Source organism: Pseudochaenichthys georgianus, chromosome 15, assembly GCF_902827115.2.
Source record: "Pseudochaenichthys georgianus chromosome 15, fPseGeo1.2, whole genome shotgun sequence".
In the NCBI taxonomy this organism is placed as follows: Eukaryota; Metazoa; Chordata; class Actinopteri; order Perciformes; family Channichthyidae; genus Pseudochaenichthys; species Pseudochaenichthys georgianus.
This window is the reverse complement of record NC_047517.1, coordinates 14,513,274-14,539,893: the sequence shown is the minus strand read 5'-3', so window position 1 is coordinate 14,539,893 and position 26,620 is coordinate 14,513,274. Positions and strand designations below refer to the sequence as shown.

At 40.4% G+C, this 26,620-nt stretch overlaps 1 protein-coding gene across 1 annotated transcript; it reads right to left on the bottom strand.

Annotated features, from left to right (window-relative positions):
• Positions 1–309: 309 nt before the first annotated feature.
• Positions 310–25,848, bottom strand: ret (ret proto-oncogene receptor tyrosine kinase). The gene is made up of 20 exons (XM_034100139.1): positions 25,581–25,848; positions 12,311–12,550; positions 11,815–12,090; positions 10,916–11,154; positions 10,193–10,388; positions 9,910–10,109; positions 8,534–8,816; positions 8,140–8,271; positions 7,555–7,665; positions 7,314–7,427; positions 6,517–6,758; positions 6,282–6,429; positions 6,064–6,171; positions 5,770–5,984; positions 5,374–5,496; positions 5,208–5,278; positions 3,788–3,925; positions 3,559–3,658; positions 2,114–2,261; positions 310–1,239 (listed from the first exon to the last, which is right to left on the bottom strand). The coding sequence occupies exons 1-20, from the start codon at positions 25,651–25,653 to the stop codon at positions 1,082–1,084; spliced, it is 3,315 nt and encodes a 1,104-aa protein (XP_033956030.1). The 5' UTR covers positions 25,654–25,848; the 3' UTR covers positions 310–1,081.
• Between the last annotated feature and the right edge of the window lie 772 nt (positions 25,849–26,620).

The window sequence follows — 26,620 nt, the reverse complement described above, 5'->3', positions numbered from 1 at the left end:
CTACTGCACAAAATTAAACATTATTTAGAAATAAAATCCTGTCCCAAAGTGCACTAGGACCTTATATTGTAATATAAGACTAAACCTTATAATGGTATAAAAAAACCTAAAATGTATGTGAACCACCAATCATAAGTTAAAACAAAATAATTTTGAACATTGTAAAGGTAAAATATTAACATTAAAGTAATCAGTAAACAGAAGCTTACTATCCATTTTTAGAGACATGAGGAAAATACCCACACTGAACATTTTTAACGTTTATTATTAATTGGAAGTTAATCAAATAATAACAACATAGCAATGATAACACTCATTAGTTTACATAATCATACTTTTTCCACAAAGATTGCCATTACAGTGAATCCAATAGTGAACTGTAGTCTCACATGGGACATGGTCACGGTCTACGTTAAGTGTCGGGTCCTTACACTGGAGTAGCACTCACTAGTTGATATTTCTCATGTAAAACAAATATATATAACAAGAACAAAAGCAAGAAAACTGCTCACTGATCATGTCTGTGTTACTTCTCTTTGGCAAGAACAGCTTTGAATCATCTTGTGGGAGAAAACACAAATGGGTCTTTGACAATTTGAGGAGCACAATCCTCTAAAGTAGAAACTTTACATTTTCAGAACAAGTTCAGCATTTTGCTGTTTGTCCACTCAATCCCAGCTGTCTACAGCAGGTGATGGTAAAGACGTCCCCTTTAATTCCTGGGCTGGAACAAGATCTTCACAGTTGCACATTAATATTTGGAGGCTATTGTAGAAGCGGCACAGGCACTTAAAAGACATTGACACTGGCATACAATCTGGTACAATAGTCATGCAGTGATACAACATGGCCAACATGACCCGTGAGGTAACAATTAACATACTGAGGAGCTGAATGAAGCGTGGTCTACATTGATCCTGCCGCTTTTGCAGCAAAAAAAGACCCCAGTTTTAAAACGTTGAATACCCCGTGCAACAGAAATAAAAGGGAACCAACTTTAGCATCAGATTGTAAATGTACAGTCTTATAGAAATATACACATCTACCAATTAGTCATCTTTTCTACAGTGTTGGTTTGTCTTTAGCTATCGAGCTTGTCCACAGCTTTTGCGGGTGAAGGCAAAGCCATCCAGTTTGCATAAACACTATCATTGGCATATCTTGTAAAGACTGGATTAGTGGCATCATGTCTGTTGAGGGGTACCGGGCTCTTCTCAGGCCAGTTCGGGTATGACATGCCTAAAAACGAGAACATATCATTTTTCTGCACTCAGTGAAATATTAACAGCGTGCAGACAGTAAGGCTCTCAAATCAAACTCTGTAGTGCCTGGAAAAAGCCCGTTGAAGTAATGGCTTTGTATAGGTTACTGTACATAAAGCAGAATATAGTGTTGTTTATTATTTATTAAGTGTTTTACAAAGTGTTGGTACAAATGTATCTAGCTATAATGTCGCTCATGCCCCTTTCTGTAACTGTTCAAAAATGCAAACGAACAATAAATCCAATGTGTTCTTTACTTTTATATCGTCACCTGAGAGTTGCGTTCAAAAGCCTTACTGTTCCTCTGTTCAGCATTGTGAAACATTATAGATCAACAGCTAATATACATTAGAAAGTCAGGAAATGTAAGGCAATCTTGAATTTAAAAAACACAGTGAGTGATTGATTCGACAAGGACCTGTTTCAAATGTCGCACACTGTTTCTACCAATGCAAACACATAATGGAATGATGACGATGGAAATGTGATGGTGCGAAAGATTAACTCATAAAAATGCAGACTAAGCATGAGTATGAGTGGTGCCATATAAATAAGAAGTAATGGTATGTTCAATATTTACAAATGTAGCATCATTTTGGTCAGCATTCGTGTTACATTAGAAGCAGGTCCAAGTAAAACAAAAAAAGTCAAGACACAAGATCTTTTTTACACTGAGCCCTCTCATTTACGATGAAATGGGAGATGTGTCAGCATTAATCAGCAAAAAAGGCATGCCTCGATCACAGTCACGCACACTTGACTACGGAAAGGCCAATCACAACTTGCCAAAAAAGAGAGCGTGTGTTGTGTGTCCTGTTTCTAAAATCTAGTAAATGCATGGGAGATTCTACCATAGAGCTTGTTTTCAATCCATGTGGAGGGGAGGGTGCGAGGGAGAGGGGCGTTATTACAGTCCACTAGTGGAGTGTCCTCTTCAGAGAGCGCGTCGTCGTACAGCAGGGCGTCGGCAGGCGTGGACGCCGCCAGGTCCAGGTAATCCTGCCAGGAGCAGATGAAGGTGTGATTAGGCTGATTACTGAGGCGGGGGAAAACTGCACACTAAGTCTGAGGGTGCCCGTGCTAAAGGTCACATGCAGGGCAGTGACGCACAAGTGGAAGAAAACTATTGTATGTTTAGACATGAATGGAAATATGAAATATAAATCTGTGATGATCAAATTAAGAGTTTTTAAATCAACATTTCTTTGGGTTTTGACCAAGTTAAAAGGTACACTTTTAAAAAGGGAATCCTGTATACATAAAGGTATATATTAAACCTGTATTACTTTTTTATAGGTAATTTCAATTTCTTAGATATCTTATTTATTTGTATGTAAGTATAGTCCATACATTAGACCGTTTGAAACAAATAGTCATATATATTATTTATAGAGCTGACTACTATAATCACACCATTTTTATAAAATGGTTTACAATATCTAAAGCTATATATTTTTGGGGGATTTTGTTTAATATAAAATGAAGCAAATAATGTTCAGAGCTAAAACAAAGACTGTGTTCACAGTGTTTTATGTGTGTGCAAATATGATTTGTAGGTTTACTTTACAAAAGCTAAACATTTAAAAAAAATACATGTCTTTCTATTATTTAAATGTGAGACTGATTTGTTAAGTTATGAGTCAATTATATGATATTTAATTATAATTTCTAGCAATATATACACAGTATATCAGTTTGTGTCATTGCCTTCTTAGTCATATTATATAGGATAGATTGTATATATTGTGTGTTAATAAATATTTGACATCTGCTGACAAAGACCCTGTGGAGATCACTGCAAATACTTTGGACTCCTTACAAGTGACACTCCCACTGCCTCTCTCTGATAACAGGGAAGAAGCCTGTTGTATTCTGGGATGTCTGCATTCCCTCGTCCTTAAATGCTCTATATTTAGCTCACCTCAACATCAGGGGCCTGACTGGTATGCTCTGTGATTATGCTGCCCAAGGCCACATGTTTCTTAGTGCTCCTCAAACACTAATTATGGTATCTACAGCGTTTGCAAAGAGTGACAGATCATGGGTAACGCAGAACATATGTGTAACTCTAAACAGCCGTACACGATGTTCACCAGAAATGCTATACTGCTAACTGTAGGCCAGCTGCAAGTCCAACAGGAGTGGAAAGAAAAAAACCTGCCGGAGCTCAATGGTGCATCGCTAAAGTTGTGTCAGAATTGCACGAGTAGAGCCTGGAAACAGACTGATTAATAGCTGCTTTCCTGTGGAACAATATGCATATGTTATCACAATGTGTTGTATAGCTTCACCATACCCGACTTTTCACCATCATCTTCTCCAGTTCTTTGCTGATGTCTGAGAAATGCTGCCTCTTTTCTGGTTCTTGTTTCCAGCATCGAACCATGAGGTTGTACCTGCAGAGGGGGAACGTTTTACAGTGAGTGAGATCATCGAATCCTCCGTAACAGTAATTGTCCACGACTTTCTGTCTTAATGTGGTGGTTGGGATTTATGGCACTCTGTGGAGAGAAAGTGGAGCTCACATTTCCTCCGTGCAGTTCTCTGGCCTCTCCATCCTGTAGCCGGTCTTGAGCAGGTTAAAGAGGCGTTCAGGAGCGATACCTGGGTAGGGATTTCCTCCCAGTGTCACTATCTCCCACAACAGCACACCAAAGGACCAGCTGGAAAAAGAATAGGACTTCATAAGAATGTTTTGATAACACATAATGGAAATTCTTAGAGGGATAATTTAACAATTTTGGAAATATTCATTTTTGCTTTGGGAGTTGGATGAGAAGATTGATACTACTCTAGTATCTGTCTGTTAAATACAGAGCCGTTTGATTGGTAGAGCAAGGCTCTGACTGAAGCAAAGACTGCATACCAGCACCTTTAATTCTCACTATTTTAATATATTACATCTGATTACATTGTGGTTTTACAAGGTGTGATGTGTTTGTATTGAATAAACTGCATATAACATGTTCATTTGGGAGCTTTTGAAGTGCTGGTGGGCAGATTCTGTTAACGTTGACAGATCCAGCAACCCAGTCTCACGGCATTTCGTGTTATAGTCACGACATTTAATCTATTGATTCGTGTTCACCAACAAGATGTTCCCCTTTTTTTCGTGTCACACAGAACAATTTTAAAAGCAATGTATTTCTATTGGTACTGTGTTTCGTGCCTGCAGCACGTCTTTTTCTCCGGTCGGGTCTTGGAAGACCGGAAGCTGTGTGGTTCATAAGAACATGTTCTTACTCCATATCAAGCCACGATTATTGTTTTTATGTTAAATCTAATAAAAAACTCCTGTTCTGGCTGCCTTACACTGGCTCCCTATAGAACACAGGATAGCATTTAAAATTCTTCTTCTTGCCTACAAAGCCCTTAATGGGCAGGCGCCATCTTACCTTAAAGAACTCATTATACCCTACTGTCCTACTAGGGCATTGCGTTCCAAGAATGCACGGTTGTCCCACAGGATTGTTGACATTCTTGTGGATTCATCTTCTTATTACAGACACATGCATTTCCAAACATTTGGTCTATATGCTGTAAAATGTATTATCTCTTCGATTTACACACGGCATCTATTGCACGTCTGTCCGTCCTGGGAGAGGGATCCCTCCTCTGTTGCTCTCCCTGAGGTTTCTCTCATTTTCCCTTTAAACTGGGTTTTCTCTGGAAGTTTTTCCTTGTACGATGTGAGGGTCTAAGGACAGAGGGTGTCGTATTGTCATACTGATATTCTGTACACACTGTGAAGTCCACTGAGACAAATGTAACATTTGTGATATTGGGCTATATAAATAAACATTGATTGATTGAAGCTAACCAGCTTCTGACTGTAGCTTCAGATGTATCATATAGATATGAGAGTGGTGTCAAAACTCTCATCTCACTCTCAGCAGGAAAGGGATACATGAATAACGTTTAGTGTAATATGCTACTGGTACTCACACGTCACTTTGTGTTGTGTAAATGTGATCAAACAAGGACTCTATTGCCATCCATTTCACAGGTATACGGCCCTGGAAAACAGAGGGAGACATGGTTAGGTTTTCTATTATCTTTATTTAGAAGATGGTTGTAAATACACTAGAAGTACTAGAGTACTTTTCTTTACCTTGCTCCTCTTCACATACGAGTCCTCTTCATACACGTCTCTGGAAAGGCCGAAGTCTGAGATCTTCATCTTTCGCCCTTCGGCTACCAGGACATTTCGTGCAGCAAGGTCCCTGTGAACAAGCTGTCGGACCAACATGCTCATTTAAAGAGACGTTCAGTGCTTACACAACAAAATACATTTCATTGATATTTCGCCTTTTATTCTTATACTGAGACTTCAACTACTTTCAACCCTTACACTTTAACTTCATCTTGAACATCTTTTAGTACGTCAATTGTGTAGCTTCTTTCAGTGTATGTATTTGGAATGCAACTGCTTCAGTATTTCCACTATTTTGAATGTGTTCCATACATTTGCTTTTGGAAATTGAGTATTTTCCAGTTTGGCAAATACCTTCATTTCTGCCAGGTATTGCATGCCTCTGGAGATCTGCCATGCAAAGGAGATCAGGTCACCCATGGTGAGCGCTCTGTCGTCTGGGTTCTCCAGATAGCTGGAGTTTCTGTTGGAGTCTCTGCTCATGTAGCTCGGGCCAACTTTCCGACTGTCGCGCAGGAAGTTGCGCAGCGACCCAAACTTGGCGTACTCCACGATCAGATACAAAGGACCTATTCAGAGAAAAGCAGCACTTAGAGAGTCCATGTGCATCACACATGTCCTGGGAGGATAGCAGGAGTGAAGCCTTACCGTCCTGGCTGCACGCTCCGAACATCTTTATGACGTGTGGATGGTTGACTTGCTTCAGTAAGGTGAATTCTGACAGCAGGTCACGCAGCTCGCTATGGGAAGCGTTTTCTGTCATGGATGAAAAGACGGGATTGTAAAGAAAAATTCATTCATCTCTCCAGACATTCACTTCCCATACATCACCATTAATTCCCCACCTTGTCTACTCTCTCTTTTACCTTTAAGCATTTTCACAGCCACAGTGGTGTAGCCAGCTTTTCCTTTCAGCCTGAATGCTGTCGCCTTGACAACTTTCCCAAACTCTCCTTCTCCTAAAGTCTTGCCAAGTACAAGGTTCTTACGAGGAAACTCCCACTTAGGATCCTCCTGTTGAGAAACACATTGATATGTTCGAAACCAGTTCACCACACTTTGCTGAATAAAAGTGTCACAGGCCCAAAATGAGCAGCTTACAGGCATTTTAAAGGTGTCCGTCTCGATGGAGTCCTGCGAGCCGCGGCGAAGGTTACCGGGAAAGCTGATGGGGTAAGCCTGAGCCGGCCGGCGGAAAGTCATCTCAGCGGAGGCGATCGGAGGCTTGGGAGAGTTCTTGTGGTAGCGGTGGATGAAGAACGAGGACAGGAGGATGGAGATGATGAAGGAGAGTAGCAGAGCCGTGGCAACGATGGTCTTACACATGTCGTCACATATGGCCTCTGCAGGAGAGCATGTTGCACAACACTGTTATTCTCAGAAAAGCAGCAATGTATTTCTCTTTCTTTTTATTGAATTAGGAACACTTTATTATCATTAGTCAGGGCTGGGAGATAATTTAATATGATAATTGATCACAATTCAATGCAATTGTATCTTATTAAGTTAAATATAGCTAGATATAAAGATACACAATAATGTAATTGATAATAATAGGTACAGAATAACTCAAATGTCAGATAAATCCCGCTATTATATTCATCTGATTATTTTGTATTTGTGTGCAAACATGTAAAAATAGTCACTGTATCGCTGGTAATCTTTTATAATTCATTTTGCACTAATGTTCTTAAATAATCTATAAAATAGTTTTCCTTTGTCAAGTCTATAAATCACAAAGGAGTATACAACAAAAATGACCATCTACGTATTATTGAAGTACTAGAAAACATGTAGAATCATCATATATCCTTACGGAGATATGAAATGACCTATATAGTTATGTAATATTTTGACCAAGCCCTATTGAAAGTTGTGTTTGATTTATGGCGACTCACCCTCAATATCTTCCTTCTCACAGACGCAGCTCTCAGGGTAGCAGTAGCAGGTCCCATAGCCAGCCTGGATCCCATTCCTCAAGCCTCGTTCATGACCTCCAATAACGGTTTCCTCTGCACAGACAAACAAACAGTCAACATGCTTTTATTCTTAGATTTACATGTGATATAGATTTGTTTTACAGCTTTATATTTGTAGAAATCCATGGGTGTAATCAAAAACAAGCCATGTGTTTCTTACTTGTACAGTCTTGTGGACATATGGACGGATGTTTGCTCTCAACTGCATCGCAGAAGCTGTCCGGACATGTTCGCAGGTCAGGGGAGCAGGTGGAGTAATGTGTAGATATAACTAGGACATAAACACAAAGGAGAGAAAGACTGAAGTGCAAAACATTACCAGATGACAACACATGTTGGAGTCTTTTGCTGGGAATTCTTAATTAGAAAAGTACCACTAACTCTTTTAAATAGTGATGGTATTTCAAATGTATCAATTTATACAATTAACGGCAGCCAATGTATTTTAGGTTTGCCTCGATAATAGCCATAATTTAAGTCTTTAAAAGAAAATGTATCAGCTTAAACAACAATAGATGACTTTGGGGACTTTCTGTTGCCACCATGTGGTGCTGTTAGTGCTTTTCCTCATCGAAATTAAGAGCACATTTTCCCAAATTCTTGCAAAAAGGATGTTTAATTTGTTCCATTACCACCACTTAGGGAAACATTTGGTTCTACTTACATGACTGTAATGTCTCATAATTAATGTTGACATCATTCAGTGAGGAAAAGATGTTATAAGGGTTCATAAAATAAAAAGTACCTTTCTCAGAGCCTTGCCTCCACTGGCATCTCCCTGTTGTGGCCCCCAGGCCTCGCACAGACTCACAGTCTCCTCGCCGTCTGTTTTCTGAACATGACAGGAACTGCTCGCTCTCCTGGCTGGCCTTGTTTGCTGTGTACAAAGTGCCAAAAACACACATGGTTAAAGACATTTGGGAGTCTTCACATGTGTGCCTGCGGACCTGCGGTGGTGCTGAACGTAAGGAAGTGAAACACTAAATAGCAGCCTGTGATTACTGTTTCCAGAGAACTAACTTAATATACTTTGCTGTTTACTAATGTATATTAAAGATGAGCACAGATTACATTAGGATTAGAAGAATTAAACCCTATCTTTTTTAAACCTAATGATTTTTTAAGTGGACTGTTCTCACCTTCAGCATCCAGTATGATGTGGATCTGCGTGCTGGCCTCCAGCTGTGTGTGCTCCTCCTGGGCCACAACGATGTACTGCAGGTCCTCGCACTCGGGCCTGCGCAGCGCCTCCCTGTCGTTCACATAGAGCAGGCCCCACATCTCGTCCGGGGCCTGGGTGATGCCTATGGCTGTGTAGCAGGACTGCACCTCCACTGACGCGTTCTTATCGGGCACCTCCAGCCGGTATGTGACCCTGAAGCCATCGAACTGCTGGCAGTTTTCCACACAAACTCTGCCGACCTGAGAGCCAATGGGATGGGAGATTGGCATTTTAAAAGACAGTAGGTGATTTAAGTGGAAGGTTGGCACAATATACCTTTTTAGACTGCTTTATTACAGAGATCTTGATTTGTATCTTTTACTGAGCCAGCAGGTGGCAGTCTCTCAGTGTTTTTAGAGGTGAGTCAACACTTTTTTAGCTATTAAAATGGCTATATATAGCTAGTATATTTAACCTATATTCATCACTGGGACATTTTTGGCTGTGTCAATGCATGTGTAATAACATTTGGCAACGGTGTGAATTTTTTCATTGAATTTTGGAAGTTCATCCTCAGCTCCAATAATATATCCATAATAAACTGTCTAGCTAAAATACAGACCCTTAAGGACAAATATGTCCCCATCGAACCCCATTACATTCACAAGTTTCACATTCAGCAGTTTTATTCAGTGTAGAAATACTGCATTGTATTGTGTTAGGCTGTAAATGTAAAGCACTGGCTTCAAAATTGTAGTTTTTACTATTTTCTACAAGATTGAGTCTCATGTTTGCCCTATGGGACAAATGCACAAAAAAGAAATCAATGTTGCAAATCATTGTCATATTCCAGACAATACAAAAAAGATCGAATCAATTAAATCTTGCAAACTGGCGTTTAAAGGATTTCAATGAATGAATGTTTGGTAGTGATGATTAGGACTGAAGTTGGTTTAAATAACTGAAAGGGGGATACAATCTAAATGTATATTTTTGGAAGTATTTAAGGGGGACTTTTTTATCCTCTAGTCTAAGGACATCAAAGCAGTTCTTTTTAAGTGAAACAGAAGGGTAAAAACTTAAGTCTTATAAGGGAATATAAACTTGCATCATCGAAACAAGAGTGCTTTAACCCCCTGTCGACATTTTCTTTGTTGCATTTTTCACATCGAGGTGTTCTTCTACTAAGCCTGAGCCCTTCAGTTGGATATATTTTACTTCATCTTTATCATCATAACAAATGTTGAAGTGATGCAATCAACTACAATTGATGTGAGTTACTAAAAACCTGAAAACAATTTGAACCTTTCCTATAAAAAAATAAATGTTAATCTAAAAAGCGTTCATGAATACCTGAGCATAAAGAGAAGCTCTGCGTGTTAATGTGAACATATGCGTGACGTTGTTGAAGCGGATGTGCACAGGTAAGATAGTGACGTTGAAGTGCAGCAACACTTTCCCCTCCAGCCCGGGGTAGGTGGTGTCATGGACCATGAAGTCCAGCTGCACGGTGCGGTTCTCCGTCACCACCAGGTTCCTCTTCAGGACAAGCTCTAAAACAAAGGGGCAAACATGAGTACTAAAACTACAATGATCATACAATCAGATGAATTTTAGTATCCGCTGGGTCACTTACGGTAGTCGTGAACGGTCTCACGAATTCCTCCAACAGCAGCTTTCTTTTCACTGAAGGTGCCTTTAATGTCAAATGTTTCAGTTATCCATGTGTCATTATTGAGCAAGGTCCACACATATTTATTGTAGGGCTGGTCAATCGGGAAGATGGGGGTTAGATCCCTGTCGAAGACAAACAAAGCGCCAAAAGACCCATCCTGGAAGAAAAAATTAAAAATGTGTAAAGTCGATAATATTAGCCCACATTGTGTCTTACAAACAATAACAACTGATCAGATCTCGATGCAGTGAGTGCCTGGTGAGAAAAAAAAAGTCGGGGTTCCTTCTTCTGCTCTAAAAATGTCTCCCATGTGTTTAGGATTTAAAAACATCTGATCAAATTGTTAAGCTAGGATATCATTTTTCAAAGTCATGGCAAGCACATTTTATTTAAAATGTCTCTGTATCGGGAATTTTTTGTTTGTTTTTGTAATACTCTTTTTAGCCACAAGAGGTAAAAAGCAAATCACCTGCTGCTTTGTCTTTTTCATCCACTTGTTTTCAGAGAAGGAAAACTAAACGAAAAGGTAACTTTGAAAATGGACCCAGAAAAAGCAGGTTTCACAGTTGAAAAAAAGGAAGATTATCATTGCTTTTTTTTCACCTTATCTCAAGTCATGAATTTAGAGAATACCATTAAAAAGAGATGACAGATTTTGTCTCTGTGTTTTATAAGTCTCCTTACCTTTGTCCGATTAAAGCTGATGACGATATCTGCCGTGTCTGTCCCATTCACATAGGGTGCGTTATCGTCCTCATCGTTGACAAACACATCCAGTGAAGCGTCCAGCTTGGTGATGAACGTTTCTGTCCGGACTGTGCAAACCAGCAGGAGTCGGTAGCATTCACTCTCTTCACGGTCCAGAGGAGCCGTCACCACCAGCTCTGTGGTGTTCTCGTCCACAGCAAACGGTGCTGTGGTATCTGTGGACAAGAGAAACACACTAAATCAGGTGTGTGTGAGTGTATGTGTTTAAAAATCCACCGTCTGAAATACAATACATTGAGTCAGAGATGTTTCATTCAAAGCAGGACTCTTGGTAAACAAGTTCACATGGCAACTAAAGATTACAGTAATGGAAAAGTAGCATTTTGCTAAAATGCTTCCTAGTTTGATGGGACAGTTCACCACAAAATCAACAAATGTTTCCCTTTACCTGTATTAGTATTACAAAAAATACATTTGAGAAAACTAATATTCAAATATATATTAAATTGAATTTCCTGCATTAAACTGCTCGCAACAAGGTCTGTGGATCATCTTGAGTAACTGGGTCGTGATTTCTGGGAAAAGATTGCTGTTGAGTTTTTCAAATATGTTCTTTTGACGCTTTGAGCGCCACAAGCCAAGTACCATCTGGTTCCATTATGTTGAAAGAAGGCAGACATCTCTGCAGCTGATATCTTCAATCTTAATATGTGTACAGCAATACCATTAGCCACCATAGGCTACTGGTACCAGACAGACAGCTGTAACAACAACATTAGTGTTTAAATGTGAGCATAGTGCCTTTTTATTGCTTACAAATAACATATTTATATGTATGAGAATGTGAGAATGAGTCTCTCTTTATTGTGTCTGACCTGATTCCACATGGTAAGAGACGGTGTAGTTGGGGCAGACGTGGAGTCTGGTGAGACGGCGGAGTTGTCTCAGGGCCCCGGGGAACCTGTTCTCCATGATGTGGGGGTTGGACGTGTCTCTGTGCGGGAAGCATAGCTCCTTCAGATCAGTCTGAGCGCAATGAGGCAGTGTGGCGTTGACAAAGTCCAGGGTGATCCGAGTGGGGTTTTTGCACTGGGGCCTCTTGGAGACCATGGCTAGCAGGACCAACTTCTTTACGGACCACGAGGGTTGATCTGAGCCAAAAACAAAAACAAGCCGCGTTTTAATCTCAGACAGTGCTCTTTTTGATGACTAAGCTCTTTTTTATGCCTGTATGCAATTACATTATCATCGTAGGCAAACGAAGCCAAAGCATTATTAGTATGCAAAGAGCATAAACGTCAAGAAGCTAATTTACTCTCATGTGTATGGGATACCTGGCACTGTAAGGCGAGTATAGATTAAAATTCTCACTGGACAAGGTGAAATCGTTCTCTTCCAGGGTTTTGTTTAAGAACAGTATCCCAGTGTTGACGTCCAGGTGGAACCAGGAGCTGTGACGTATGGTGGAGCTCGTCCTGCATAGGTAGTAGCGCGGCTGCTCAGAGTTGCTGTCCAGCATGGCGTGGACCTGGAGGATGGGTGTGCCAGCCACCTGGCCCACGTACACCGTCTCAAAGTACTCCTTCTGAGGGAAGTACAGCCCTGTTGCTCCTGCAGGAAGAAGACATTAACAGATGTTAAAAAACAAGCAGCAGTGCGCCACAGGGGGATTTCCCCTTGAAAGAGAACACTGTGATAACTGGAAATAAGGCCTGACAGTGCAACTGAGTGTTATTACAGAGCAGTAAAACCGCAGTTATCAGGCATCAACAATACAATAGGAACAATACCCACTGACAATGCTGTCTGGCCGCTGACTGGAAATGAACACATACATGGATTATGACAGGTTCAGTTTCTTTCCCCTCTTTCATCCAGCGGAAATTGAAAGGAGGGGCTCAAATGACACTTATGCTGCTCTTTTAATGAATTTCTCATACGGTCAATAACATGTGGTTTCCGATTCTCCTTGTGTTCACCTTGAGATGTTTAATTACAAGGGATAACATGATACTAGGGTGAAATGAATCATTACCTGCCAAAGAGGAGTGTGTATGTGTTCATGTGTGTTGCGGAAATCCATAAGAGCTGTGGCAGGCTGTGCATTTTACAGGAAAATGGAGATGTGAGTGTTCCTCCTGTAATTATATCCCTGCTATGTTCCTCTTTGACGACGGTAGGCAACCATTTAGGGGACGCACTAATGTCATTAGCAGACAGCAAAACTAGATTTTCTATTTCTGTTGCTGCAGTTGAGGCCTCGTCTCTGGTTTCAGACATTGATTTAATTGTGTGGGGGTTGGATGACAGGAGGCCGAGCTGATGGATAAAATGTGGCTGTGCTTCCTGAAGGATGGAGATACACTCAGCGAGGCTGCAGCCCTTTTTATTAGACGTGTTCCTGAGACAAAAACAAACAGCAGGCCACTTGTTTGTTAATTCTTGTGGGATTCACTTTCATGACTCAGATTTTAGGGATGGTTTTCATTTTGCTACATTTCTCGCAGCTAAATAAGGACCATTCATACTTGTGTTTGAAATAGTGTTTCCTTATAGTTTGTCTTGAGTTGTACTTGTTCAAAGCCAAACATATACAAAATATATTTACAACACAGAGGCAAAAGATTGATATGTGAAAATAATATGACAAAAAAAAGTAATTTACATATTTTAATAATAAACTAGGCTCTTACTAAAGGACCTTGCTATTTTATTTAGTTTTTCATAAGACAGGATATCATTTAAAGTCAATTTAGGATGTTTTTGATAAAGCAGATGATTTCAGAGCAACCAAAGAGCATAACAAGAAGAATAATTATTCTCTTAAGTGAAGCAATATGTATTCTATGACGCACATCGGAGGATGAATGATAATGTTGTTCCTCACAATAAACCCATTTTAACACCAAACATAATACTTCGATAATAAAAAAGTACAGGCAGAAACTAAATGACTCTACATGGATGGATGGCCTTAGTAGAACGACAATGTATAGCACACTTTAAATGTTACATTCCGCAACACATGCCATCTGAATGTACTGGAGGTAACTTCCATAATAATATATAGGAGTTCCAGGAGCAGAATAACACAGTATGGGTTTTTGTTGTGAGAAAATGAAGCCAAATAAAGATAGTTAATCCAATCTCCATATGTATACTTAAAGTGACCATTAGAGGGAGCTATTATCTTACTGACACATGCACAAACAGAAAGCAGCAGCTTAATCATTATCATGATTCATTATTTGACTAATTCTAAAAGTGTATTCATTTGATAAATTGCAAAAGATGCTGGATTAAACAGCATCTTTAACAAGCTAGAAAAATACCCGTTTCAACAGCCCTTTGCAGATATCCCACACATGTCAGTGATGAATCAACACAGCAGACGACAGCAGCTCTGCAAATAAAACCAGAGGGTCCACCGCGTTAACCAGCGGGAGTTGAATGCATTTATGAATGTTGGCCTTGGCCCGAAGCCACGGTGGCTGCAGGAGCCTGTGCGACACAATTTGTTTATATCATTCAAAATTCAATTTCTCTCCAGGACTGAAGCCAACAGAAAGCAAGCAGTTTATATCAAAACGAATTAATTGGATGGATCAAGGAGGCCTCTCTTAGCAAATGGCATCCTTGCCATGATGAAGATTTTCCAAAAGCATGACTCATTAGCTTCCCAAAATGATGAACAAGAATGACGGTAATATAGCAATGATATTTCACCTCAGATAATATGCACCCTTACCGCACACACAGGTTTTTTCTTACAGATTTGACATACACCTGAACAATAGGCTGTTTTTAGGACAGCCTTGACCTCCCATAACTGAAAGTGTGTAAACACTACCACCATAAGCAGACCTTTTACAGCCTTTACACCCCTATAAAACTGATGCTGAGCTGCTATACACCGTGTCTTCAAAAGCCGGAGTGAGTAATTTAGCAAACAAAGCCGGTATTTGAACAGGAGAACTCTTGTAGCAATTCGTGTTTACAATAGATATCATGTACTGCTGAGTGGATGGTGAAATTGAACTTGTACGTCGCCTCACTTGCTTGATGAAAAAACAACAACAATGGAATAAACCTCTCACTCGTTTACACACGTATGCCTTTGACGATGGCAGATGTCTCCAAATTAATTACGGCCTGTGTCAGTCCTGTCTCATATTTTAACCGTGGAAGGACAAAAAGGACACAAGCTCATCACAAAATCTGTAACCATGTGCCACAGACATCAGTATGTCTAGGACTGGTTGGAACTGATAGGGTAGGACGCCCTCTCTCCGTCGTCCCAGACAAAGACAGGAACTCAATTAGCTCAATGCGTGCTTCGGCTGATAGATTTACCAGCTATGAGCTCATGTGCCAGCTAGACTAACCTAGACTGCCTCTATGTCTCAATGAAATAAAACGTTTTAACTCCCAGCCAGACGTCCTCACTGAGCATCCTTGTCAACGACATGGCAGATAAGGAAAAGTGACCTGGCCTCTGCATGATTCATTCCTTCACTAATGTTGTTGGTAGGCTGGAGCTGCGGTGAGAGCCCAGTCCCGTGCCCTTGTTCCTCTCCCAAGGTCAAATTGCGCTGCATCTGTCCCTGGTAACGACCCATTGGAAATGCCATGTATCTGGCAGCAATACCAATCAATAACCGTACTAATCAACAGTGATGCTGATTGTTTTCGTACTGATGAGACAGACGGGGAGAGAGGCTGATGGCTGCATGTGTGCAATCATCTCCGCTGCTGCACATAATACGGACCCACTTGTTTAGATGCACGGCCCGCACAAATATCACATACTGTTCATTTCACAGGCACAATTTAGCCCATCGATATCCTCTTTCTCAAATAATCCATCAGCTTTTACAAAGCAGCTGTAACCAGCAGCATCCACACAGTAATATCATGGTGATCTAAATATAATAAATATCATAATCACTCTGGAATCCCGATTGCTTCCAAAGATGTAACAGCTTTGGGAATGGTCCTCTTCTAAAATTCAATTAACTAAAAAGCTGCACATTGAGCTATAATTCAACTTCTGAAAGCTATTATTGATCATAATGTTTGGAACTCTCTCGCTCTTAGTTTCCTGTGCCAGTGTGCATGATTGCTTCATCATATCACACTGGATCCATCACCGGGATTTTAATAAAGGTCTCATTGTGATGCTTTTCAATCGCAAAACAATGAGTCGTAATGAGAATAGAAAGTCATTTCCTGTTAGGATGACAAAGCCATCAAACTTTTCATCAGAGTAATATGATATCTGATATCAGTTCAGGGGAGGGAGTCAGGCTCCAGGTAAATTACTCAGTTTACCGCGATGCATACCGTAACATAATAATCAATTACAACATAATGTAATCCAATCATCCTTCAGAGGATACAAGAGCTGAGATCCAATGAACCATGTTCATCAGTCATCAACCAATCTAATAAACATCTCCTCAGGGGTTAGCTGCAAGTACAAATTTGGTTTAAGAATTCCCGTGGGAGTGACAGTGGCATCAATATTGAACATGTGCATCATGGACCTCCTGACTGAGTTTGACGCAGTAGTCATTAGAGTGCTTTGATAAAATATCTCTATCCTAATCACAGCGGTGGTACAAAGCCATCAGATTCACTGATGGGCACACAGATGTAGACAAAGACATTAGCTGCCTGTAGAAAAATACATTAATGTAATTTTATCGCATAGTTAGTTCACCGCCATTGGTTTCATAAAGGGTTTCATCAACCTCCCCAAATAACTGCGCCCAAAAAGAATGATCTGTGACCACTGCCAAGTGAGGAGGTTTTATTTGTTCCCAAGGGAGGGTCCAATGTCCCGCAGTTCAATATTCTTATGTTTATACACATTAACTGGCCTGTTTGTGTCCTTTTACTTTGAAAGTCTGTGAAAGAAATTGTCAAATTTGTAATGTCCTTGGTGCCATCTGAACGACAGAGGGTTTTTATGTAAAAATGTCACTCAAACGCCACTCAAGCTCTTGTTTGGGTTAGGTATGATCCACAAAACTTACCAAACCGCAAGGTAAGTTATGTTTAGAATAACAAATGTTCAGACATACAGACAGATGGATGTACTATGTACAAATAGGCCTACTCCAAAACATAATGCTTCAGGTCTCTGTTAAAAGGTATGAGGTAAAACACTATGGGAACAATATTTTTTGTTGTTGAGTTTTTGTATTTAAAAGGTATAATTTTACCCGCAAAAGCACAATGTAGCCGAGCCCATTTCTAGCACTCTACAACAGTAAAGTAAACTTTTCAAGGTTTTATGTTGTCAGGAACATATGACCCAGGGAACCTAACCTCCTCCAGCACCCCCGGGAAGATTTTTTTTTAAATGTTGAAGTTAAAAGCATCAATCTGTTGCACTTTGAGAGCAACATTAGGAGATCTATGGATACATCTCTCAACACCCATATGAACAGAACTGGAAGCAGATTTCTTTTTCTTTATGAATATTTGACAAATCACACCCCTTTAAAGGTGGGGTAGGTAAGTTTGAGAAACCGGCTCGAGATCGCTAGAATTTGAAAATACACAACCGGAGAAAATCTGCCACTTCCTTATAGAGCCTCTCCTCCAACACACACGAACCCGCATATGACCAATGAGGGCACGAGATAAGTTTGTGCCCCGATGGAAGGCTGACAGGCAGGTAGGCCATCCAATCCGTTTAGCCGGCCCGGCTAAACGGATTGGTTGTACTTTTTACAGTAGGCTTGTTTGAGACAAGCAAGACCTGCGCAGACCTGCGCAGTTGCGATCAACGTCTTGCTAGTGTGTTGCATGATGGTTAGTCATTTTGTCCGACTTGCTCTGGAGGCTCGCCCACATGAGACTTTGAAATCTCGCGGGACAAAGACGCCCGCAGCCTTGAGAGCGAGGCGAGGCGAGTTGTTGCTCTCCACGAGCTGCGGAAGCGAAATGCTTGATGGGAAACGACTCGCTGGTATCTCGAGCTGAGCGCTCATTGGTGGGTTTTACCACGTGCTGCTGATGAAACTCTCCAATTGGCTGGCAAAAGTTTGTTGTCGTTTTGTGTCAGTTTTACGTCGCCACATCCATTCCCATTTTTCATCATTGTTCCACAATGTTTATCATCATGAAATTAATATCTATATATTTTATACTATACTGCTTACCGTTTTCATACTTTATATATCTTAGCATATTCATACACACTGTTCATACTGCTCACAGGCTGATATCTAGTGTATTCATACCCCACTGTTTATTCATCATTCAATTCATTCTATATGTTATTCTGTAGATTGTGTACATTACTTTCCACTTCACTGCTTGTTGCACCTAGTTAGAAGCTAAACTGCATTTCGTTGTCTCAGTACCTGTAATATGTGCAATAACAATAAAGTTTCTCTTTAAGTTAAACCAAATCATTAAAATAAAATCTATTGTAATGTAATGATTTGGTTTAACCTTATTTATTGAATACATCATTTAAAATGGCGAGATTAAATCGAATTACATCCATGTTGTACACATCAGAAAGCTTAAAGTGGCAGCTAAAGAATTAACACAGCAGCAGGTCTGTTCAATTCATGCTCATGAAGCTTCATGTGTGCGGATCTGAAGGGACTGATCATTTGTAGCCTGTCCAGCATCAGTTTTGCAAACATTAAGAGGGAGGAGCATTTCTAATGATGGAACCCAGTGACTGGTGTGGTTCATCATGTCATTCTCCATACAATACATGTGAGATTTCTATTGCATCCACTTCATCTGCAACGAAAAACGCCAACGCAATTTCCGCCATTGCAAACCCAGCCAGTCAAGCCGACTCCGAGTCCGAGCTGTCCGACTTAAGACGAGCTTTTTGACACCTCCCCCGGCTGCGATCGGCTACTCTCGTCTACTTTCGAGGCGAGCCGCAATGTGTCTCAAACAAGCCTAGTATTACGGCTTCTACAGATGAAATTTTGTTATGGATTTTTTGTCAAAGCACTTAAGATATTCATTGCTATCGGGATGTTAAGAACATTCCATGGAATATAACAAAAAGTGTATATCGAGCCGGTTTCTGAAACGTACCTACCCCACCTTTAAACTGTATTCTTCTTTATTAATAACAACTTTTGTTTACTGTCATATAGTCTGTCTGTCATATAGTCTGTCTGTTTACTTTATTCTCTTGTTCTCTTGTCAACTATAATGATCATATAAAGATGTGCCTTTACCTCACTGGTTGTTGAAAAAGCTTCTTATATTCGTTAGCATAGCTAGCTAACCAGATGCTAATAACAACAAAGTTATTGACTGTCTGATCAATATGACAGAAGAACAGATCGCCACTGGGCTTTCAACTAAAGACACAGACACGCAGAAACTCCGGCATGTGTACGGCTCCTTATGGGTACTGCAATTTCTGAAGTGCTGGAGCCGAGCGGCGTTCCGGTGCTCTCCGTCAGAACTGCCCCTGTCAGTCGAGTCGAGACATATACCACGTGATGACACGTAGGCTCGTGTTGTGTTCAAGGACCCTGACCTTGGCCAGGAAAAACAGGCACTCGCTTGTTTATTTTTTTTCCGGTCTAGATTTCTTAATTTTTTTTCTTTTTTGCGTGTGTTTATAAATTACCTCGAGACCAAATTGTCTCGCGGGCCGTATACAGCTTAACACCAAAGTCATGCTAGCTGCTCTGTGGTGCAGCCACATCATGTGCTAACTATAGTAACATTATGCTAACATGCTCAAATGACAATGCTAATACACTGTGATGTTCAGCAAGTTAAATGTTTACCATGTCGATTATCATTGTGTAGCATAATAGCGTGCAAAAATGTGCACTAAACATATATTTGATTCAACTCTAAGTATAGCAATCGTCAACATTGCTATCCCTAGAGCTACACTGCTAGCATGGCTAAAAGCCGCTAAAGAAATTTCATAAAATAATCCAATTAATTAAATAGAAAATGTTGTATCTGTGGGGCTGTACTGTAGTACAACATTGCACTACTCGCCGACTATGTAGCACTTAATATTCTCAAATCTTTACCACTTTAAATCTGAAATATCATGCCGTACCTTAAATAAAAAAGGAACTATAGCTTTAGCTTCTTACGGCTTGTTACATTGTGTGTTTCCACATCAGGTTTCACGGTGAATCCAATGGATTACAGTATGGAAACAAAGGGAGGGACGTTGCTTTATAGGATGGAGGGCACTGATCTTCCTGCGCAAATGGAAGTGAATCTCTCAGAGTTTCTGGCACTCGCAGCTGGTGGAAAGGGTGCAGTGAAAGGCCAGTGGAAAAATAAATTCCAACGTGTTTACCCACTTCAGTAAAGTCAGTGGTGTGGTGGGCGTTGGGCGCGGGGGTACGCCGTACCCCCACTTATTTGAAGCATGATTTTATTTTAAATAGCCTAATAAATATAAAATCATTGCCAGTGTTATCAGTTGCAAGTGTGTATTTGTTGTAATAATGACGAAAACATAATAGGCAGATTTCACAGTAATTATAATAAAAACGTAGCTCAAGCATTTATGTAACTTGATTTGAAGCGTGTGTGGGTGTGAGGGGCAGCACCGTGTGTGTGTGTTTGTTTGTGTGTTGTGTCGGTCGGAAATGAGCCGATTCTTTTGAACGTCTCTTTGGTACGAACGAGGGGAACCGAGTCGTACTTGGTGAGAGCCGTTCTTTTTATCGTTGGTCCGCACTCACTGCCAAAATCCACTCGCCTTTTAAAAAGCTTGATTTTGTTCCCCAAACGTATGCTGTGAAGACCCGCCCCTACTCTGGTTGGTAGGTTTCAGCACGCTAAACACTTACACTTACGTCAAGTAGAGAGAGGTTTGCGTAAACAGCACGTAAAACAGCATTAGCTCGGGACTGCGAAACTTTGTACCTACTCTGCTGCCATGAATCTAATGATAGATTATCAGGAACAATTCTAAAGTGACTAAGAGACATTGGATTAACCGTAAACAGCGTTTTTATTCCCTTGACCAAGAGCTTTGATCACAAAACAGCAACGGTGAGACATAATTATTGTTATGGTTTTGAAAACTGTTGTTTTTTTTCTTCTCAGTTATGGCTGCTAGCTCAGTGAGTGTGTGTCCTACAGTGATGATATTTATAACAACAATAATCTGTGGAATATCAGCTTTCAGATGATATGTAGTTTGTGCAGAAAATATTAAGTTTTAAAGATCGTTTTTGCTAGTTAGCACCGGAAGTAGCATCTGCCCGTTTTAGCTAAGGGCTAATGCTAACGCTTCTTGTGAGACTTGTGTTTTGTTTCTGTAAAAATGGTTTGTATTGTCAGTTAGCTGAGATTCTTCTCGTTAATCTGGTATAACACATTAATAGGTTTTTAAATATTAAGATGCCCTGAGACACAGTGTTGTGAAAAAAAACAAACAGGGTCCCCGTCGGCGGGGACCTTCGGGTTTAACAGGTTAAAGCAAGGTCAACTAATAATCTCCATCGCCACTTAAAAACACAGTATCTAATATTAGAGTTGCGTGAATTTCATTCAAGGCAAGGCAACTTTATTTACTTAATTCAAAGTACATTCACTGACATGAATGACATGGATATGGCGCCACCTTGTGTCATGTTTACAATGCAGATTATTGACATTAGGTCTGGCAATACAGTCAATCATTATCCTGGTGATTATTTCGCCGTTAAACCTAGTAACCCCGCCCCTTTTAAAAAACGGCTCTTTTGAACGGCTCTTCGAAAGGAACGGAGCCATAAGATCTATAAGATAGTGTCTCCCCTCCCCTCCCCCGTCCCTCCCCACCCCCCCACCGGCCGCCCAGGCCCGTCCACCCAGTAAGAAAATCCCCACTACACCACTGAGTAAAGTGAAGCAGCAAACAAAAGGACACAGGGTGATGCCAAGGTTGGGCTGGCAAAGGAGGGGCATGCAGCAAGATTCTCGTTTGGCAATAAGGAATAATGTTTAAATTAGCTTTCCCCACAACAATCAAAAGTGCGTTATTATAATGAACTTGCAGATTAGATTCCCATATTTAAAAATCTTAAAGCTGCAAAACACACCCTGTTCTGCAGTGTCACAGGACCATGTGGATTTAGATGAGCTGAACTCAATCTTTTGTGTTGTTCATTGTTTTAAATGATGGGTCAAACACAGCGCGCTTCGCTAGGCTATACTGGAAAATAACTTGTCAAGGCCCATGTGAAACGAGAGGGCTAAATGCCCCGAGGGCGAAATTTCAATCAATGTCTCCTTGTCCTTTCACGAACGCAAATTAAATTCTACCCATGTATGAGAGGGAAGTGTGACCCTGAACTGACGAGAGGATCAGGCACAGAGCTTTGACAGGTAGGAGCAGCATCCTACAGACAGACAGCGCAGAGGGCAGAGCCAACGCTCCAGAGTTAGGGGTTGGGACTAAGCCTCAGCAATAAAAGTAAAAACAAAGAGGGGGGTTTCTTTCCATCAGGCATTTTATACATAAAAAAACATTTGTCCAGTTTCATCAAAAACTTAGGGGGCATTGTTGCCAACATTTTGGTGATTCAAATGTGCCTGCTCAAAACGAGGAGCTATAAATGCAAATAGAAATCGAAGTTTCAAAGGCTGAAACTGATGCATTAAAGCTCTGATTCTGATCAAACCTTTAAGGACAATGACACTATCTGAATAGATATTGCAGCACTACTTCCTTTTATTGAGAGGATGGAAACTGAGGCCAGATGTTGTGTGCCACATTTGTTTTAATAAAAAGCAATAAACAATTGTTTTATAAGACAAACTCTGCAGCAAACAACTCATATCATGCTTTTTTCAATTATACTAAAAGAGACCTAGTGACAGCTAGGGTAGACAACTGACAAGATTTATAATGCATCCATAGGCAGCACAAAAAAGATGCTTTACTAAATCAAATAATGTAATAAAGAAGGAAATTAAATAGGAGCATGGATCACATGAGATGTATTGGTCTTGTCCTTCTCAAAAGAAGAAGATGCTGATGAAAATGATCATGTTAATGCAAGGAGAAGGAGGAGCAGCTAAACTTTAAGAGGATGGCAACAACGCTTCCTCTGGGATGTCGGGGGTCATCACGGGAGATCACCGCTTGGTTAAGGTTTCAGAGGTCACAGGGCAGAGCAGGGTCAAAGCTACAGTAGCAAGGTCACGGTGGAAGGTAAACGGATCGATGCTCTTATGTGAAACATCTGTGGCTGTTCTTAGGGGAAGTGATGGATTACACAGAAATGTCTGTTAAGAGGATTTGGTTCATTTAAATAAAGGCGTTCACCAGGTTGAGTCATAAAAGCGACTATTGAGTTTCAACTCCATCAAAAAAACCTGTTATATTCTCCCTGATAGCAAAAACTCAAATCTTAACAAAGCAATGACTGACCAGAAGATTTCAGATTCCAGCGATCTTTTTGAACATGATAACAAGGGAACCTTTTTACATCCACATTTCAACCATCCCAGCCTTTAATTCACTCTAATTGATTTCCTGAACTGCCATACTTAATGTTACTCCTAAGTGCTTGGCCAAACAGCAGCATCTAAAAATGCTGATTACTCTTAGAACGCTGATTGCCAATTTCCTTGTTTGATTACCTCAGCAAGAATCACTTAACTAATGAGTTACCTGTAACCTTGAAAAGTGATGATGCGAATAACACTAAGTAGATATTTTTTTTACAGTCTTCCTTAGATTTAAAAAAGTATTAAATGACTTGTGTGGTGATGAAAACGCCATATCGGATACAATAAGTGCATCACTGGCGTATAACACTAGTTTAGTCCTTAAAAAACGTATAAGGAAGTGAAGATGAGTAACTCGTGGAAACAGTAAGAATATCCTCCAAAAGTGACACAAGATCATCAGCTTTATCGTCATATGCAGCCAAATCAATCTGATGTGTCCTTTTGAAGGCAGTTAACATCTGACGTGCAATCTGAGCGTTGTGTACTTGTATAACAGGCGATATTTTCCTAAGAAAACAAACAGCCAGTGTTTGCCCAGAGATAGGAGCAGCTGCTGCACACCTGCCTGCACCTCGCCTCTCCTCCTCTCCGGACCGGTGTAGGTCTTTTGTTGCAACAAGCAGGCAGGTGAGGAGCGACCGCCTTTGCGTAGGGTGTACATTTCAGCACCCGTTTAATTACCATCATGTCCTTGACATGTAAAATCGAACTGGCCCAACTGTGTTTATCTATAAATATCAGGCTTCAGTGGCAGTACATGCAGGACAAAGCCGAGCTCAGATGTAAATGTATGCAGGGTGTGTGATGGGAGCATCATGTCTACTGTAAAGGTGATGGGAATACATCTCTTGGGCATCTGTGCACAAACTACACTGTCTGTCACAGTGAACAATTAGTAAAGAGCATTACATAGAACTGTGGCACCTTTAACATTTAATTAATCATTTTAACTGAAGGGAAGTGCTCTCTTGGGCAATAACGTAGGCCTGTAGTCTTTGAGTACTGTAAGCCCAGTTTTTCAGGCACTGGCCTACTCACATGAACATTGATATCATTTTTACATCTCATTTCCACTAAAACACGAGTTGATAATATTACTTTCACACTCTACAAGTAACATCTGTTAAGACTAAGTCCAAAAACAAATCCAGGAATTCGACACAATGGCCTATATTTGGCCAAGCTTCACATTTGACTGCCACACAGTGAGATGTGCACACTCCTGAGCTATGAGAGACACTTTAAATATAGACGGCATGGCAGGACAGTGTTGGTACAGTTGGGCAGTGGGATTGTGAACGGGATTATAATATTATGGCATACGGTGGTATTCATTTGACTCCAGGTTCCAGTGTGCCATGCCACGCATAACATCCCCAGCGCACAATGCAAGGATCACTTTCTGCAGCATGAAACAGTGCCGGCATTGAGCCAGTGCCATTTCAGAATAATGCTTGGAAAAGCCTTACAATTCACAGCAGCTTCCAAACATGTTGCAATTCAGTAAAAGCCATTGTACCTCTACACAGGAGAAGCATATATCATGTGTATTTGTTAGTTACCATCTAGACTTCAGGTCTACTGGGTCTGTTTGCAGCAGCTCAGACATTTTGTATCTGTAGGCCTATTTCTCTTTGGTTTTTGATTGTTTTCAAAAACAGTTATGCAGAAAATCTTACATTTTGAGGAAATAAAATGCATTCCAAACCAGATATATCGTTTTTGCTGTGCTCATACCTCAAGTAATTGCCTTTCTGACTGACAGAGATGAAGATGCTTAAAACTAAAATTGATGATGTCAGATTAAGAGATAATGTCTTAAACAGGGAAGATGATAGATAAGAAAACACAATTGAAATGTTTTCCTATGGATTAACATGTATGTCACATGGCTAAATATTTTGGTTATTTATATTGCATGGTTTTAGTTGTTTATATATATACTTTACCTTTAGGTTTGATTAAATTGCAGGTTTTAGAAATCATGCAGTATAAATAAAACAAATAGATTATTTGCCATGTGACAATTAGTCTATACTTTTTCTTAATGAAATTATTAGTATTTTTTCTCTTTCTTTTTTCAAGTAAGCCACTTTAACCTATATTTAAAATCTTGTGGCCCATCAGCATGTCTAGCAATAAAGCTGATGATGAAGCTTACCTCCCAGCAGCAGCTGCAGCAGCAGCAGCACCACAGCGATGTTTCCCCGAGAGAAACCACAACTTGGCCTCATCTTCGCGAACCATAGGTGAAAGTTTCTCAATGAAAATTAAAGTTCCTTTCAGCGACGAATAATAAAGAAAAAAGCGATAAAAGAAAAGCAGGTGTTACGTAAACCAGAGAGTGTCCTGTGCGCGGTTCCGGTGAGGGGGATGCGGTCCTCAGTGTCCCGCAGACGGGCTGCTGTGTGCGGCTGTGTGTGTGTGCGGCTCCGGGGCTGCTGCGGGGCTGACTGGCTGTCTGTCCAGGGGGAGGAGGCTCTCTCCTCCACTCTGCTCCACTCTCTGCTCCACTCACTGCTCCACTCACTGCCCCGCTGCTTCCTGCAACAGCAGGCAGCTCAGCATCTACAGGAAATTTAAGAGCATAATTTAACAGCAGGTCAGTCACCTCATTAACACTCTGCGTGGGGGAAAAAAATATTAACAATTATCATTAAATGGGTAATGGTGCATTTTAAAGGTGCAGGCACTGCTTTTGTGTAGCAGGTGCGTTCATTTTAATCACTGCTTTATTGGAACAGTGCTGTAATCATGTATGTGTGAAATAAGGATTATTTCTCAAGCACCTTTAACATTAAGATGTTAACTCCAGTGTCATTTGAGAAACATTAGATGAACTGCCAGTGGGGAGGTGACAGGGTGTTTGGCTGCATGGTGAACCTGCTGAACTGCAGCCCTCACAATCATGTGGATTAATGAGACTTGACTAGCATACACGTGCTTTGTTTTTCTGCTACTTAAGTACCATTTTAAAAGACTTCAGTATTTCTTTTTGATGCTACTTTATACTGCTTCTTTACTACATTTCAGAGGTTCATGATGTGCTATTTAATCCACATATATTGACCAATTTTAGCTCATTTCGAGATTCAGATAAAAAACAAAACTGTATTCAACTATTGAAATATTATGTTATGGATTAAGCTACCCAGCACTATATAAAGTCATTCAAACCAGATCCACCTTTATTTAAAGAGG

Coding starts and splice junctions, on each gene's coding strand:
- ret (XM_034100139.1), bottom strand. CDS start 25,653: ATGAGGCCAAGTTGTGGTTTCTCTCGGGGAAACATCGCTGTGGTGCTG. Junction 12,551..25,580: donor GCTGCAGCTGCTGCTGGGAG/GTAAGCTTCATC, acceptor TTCTTCCTGCAG/GAGCAACAGGGCTGTACTTC. Junction 5,497..5,769: donor AATACCTGGCAGAAATGAAG/GTATTTGCCAAA, acceptor TTGGTCCGACAG/CTTGTTCACAGGGACCTTGC.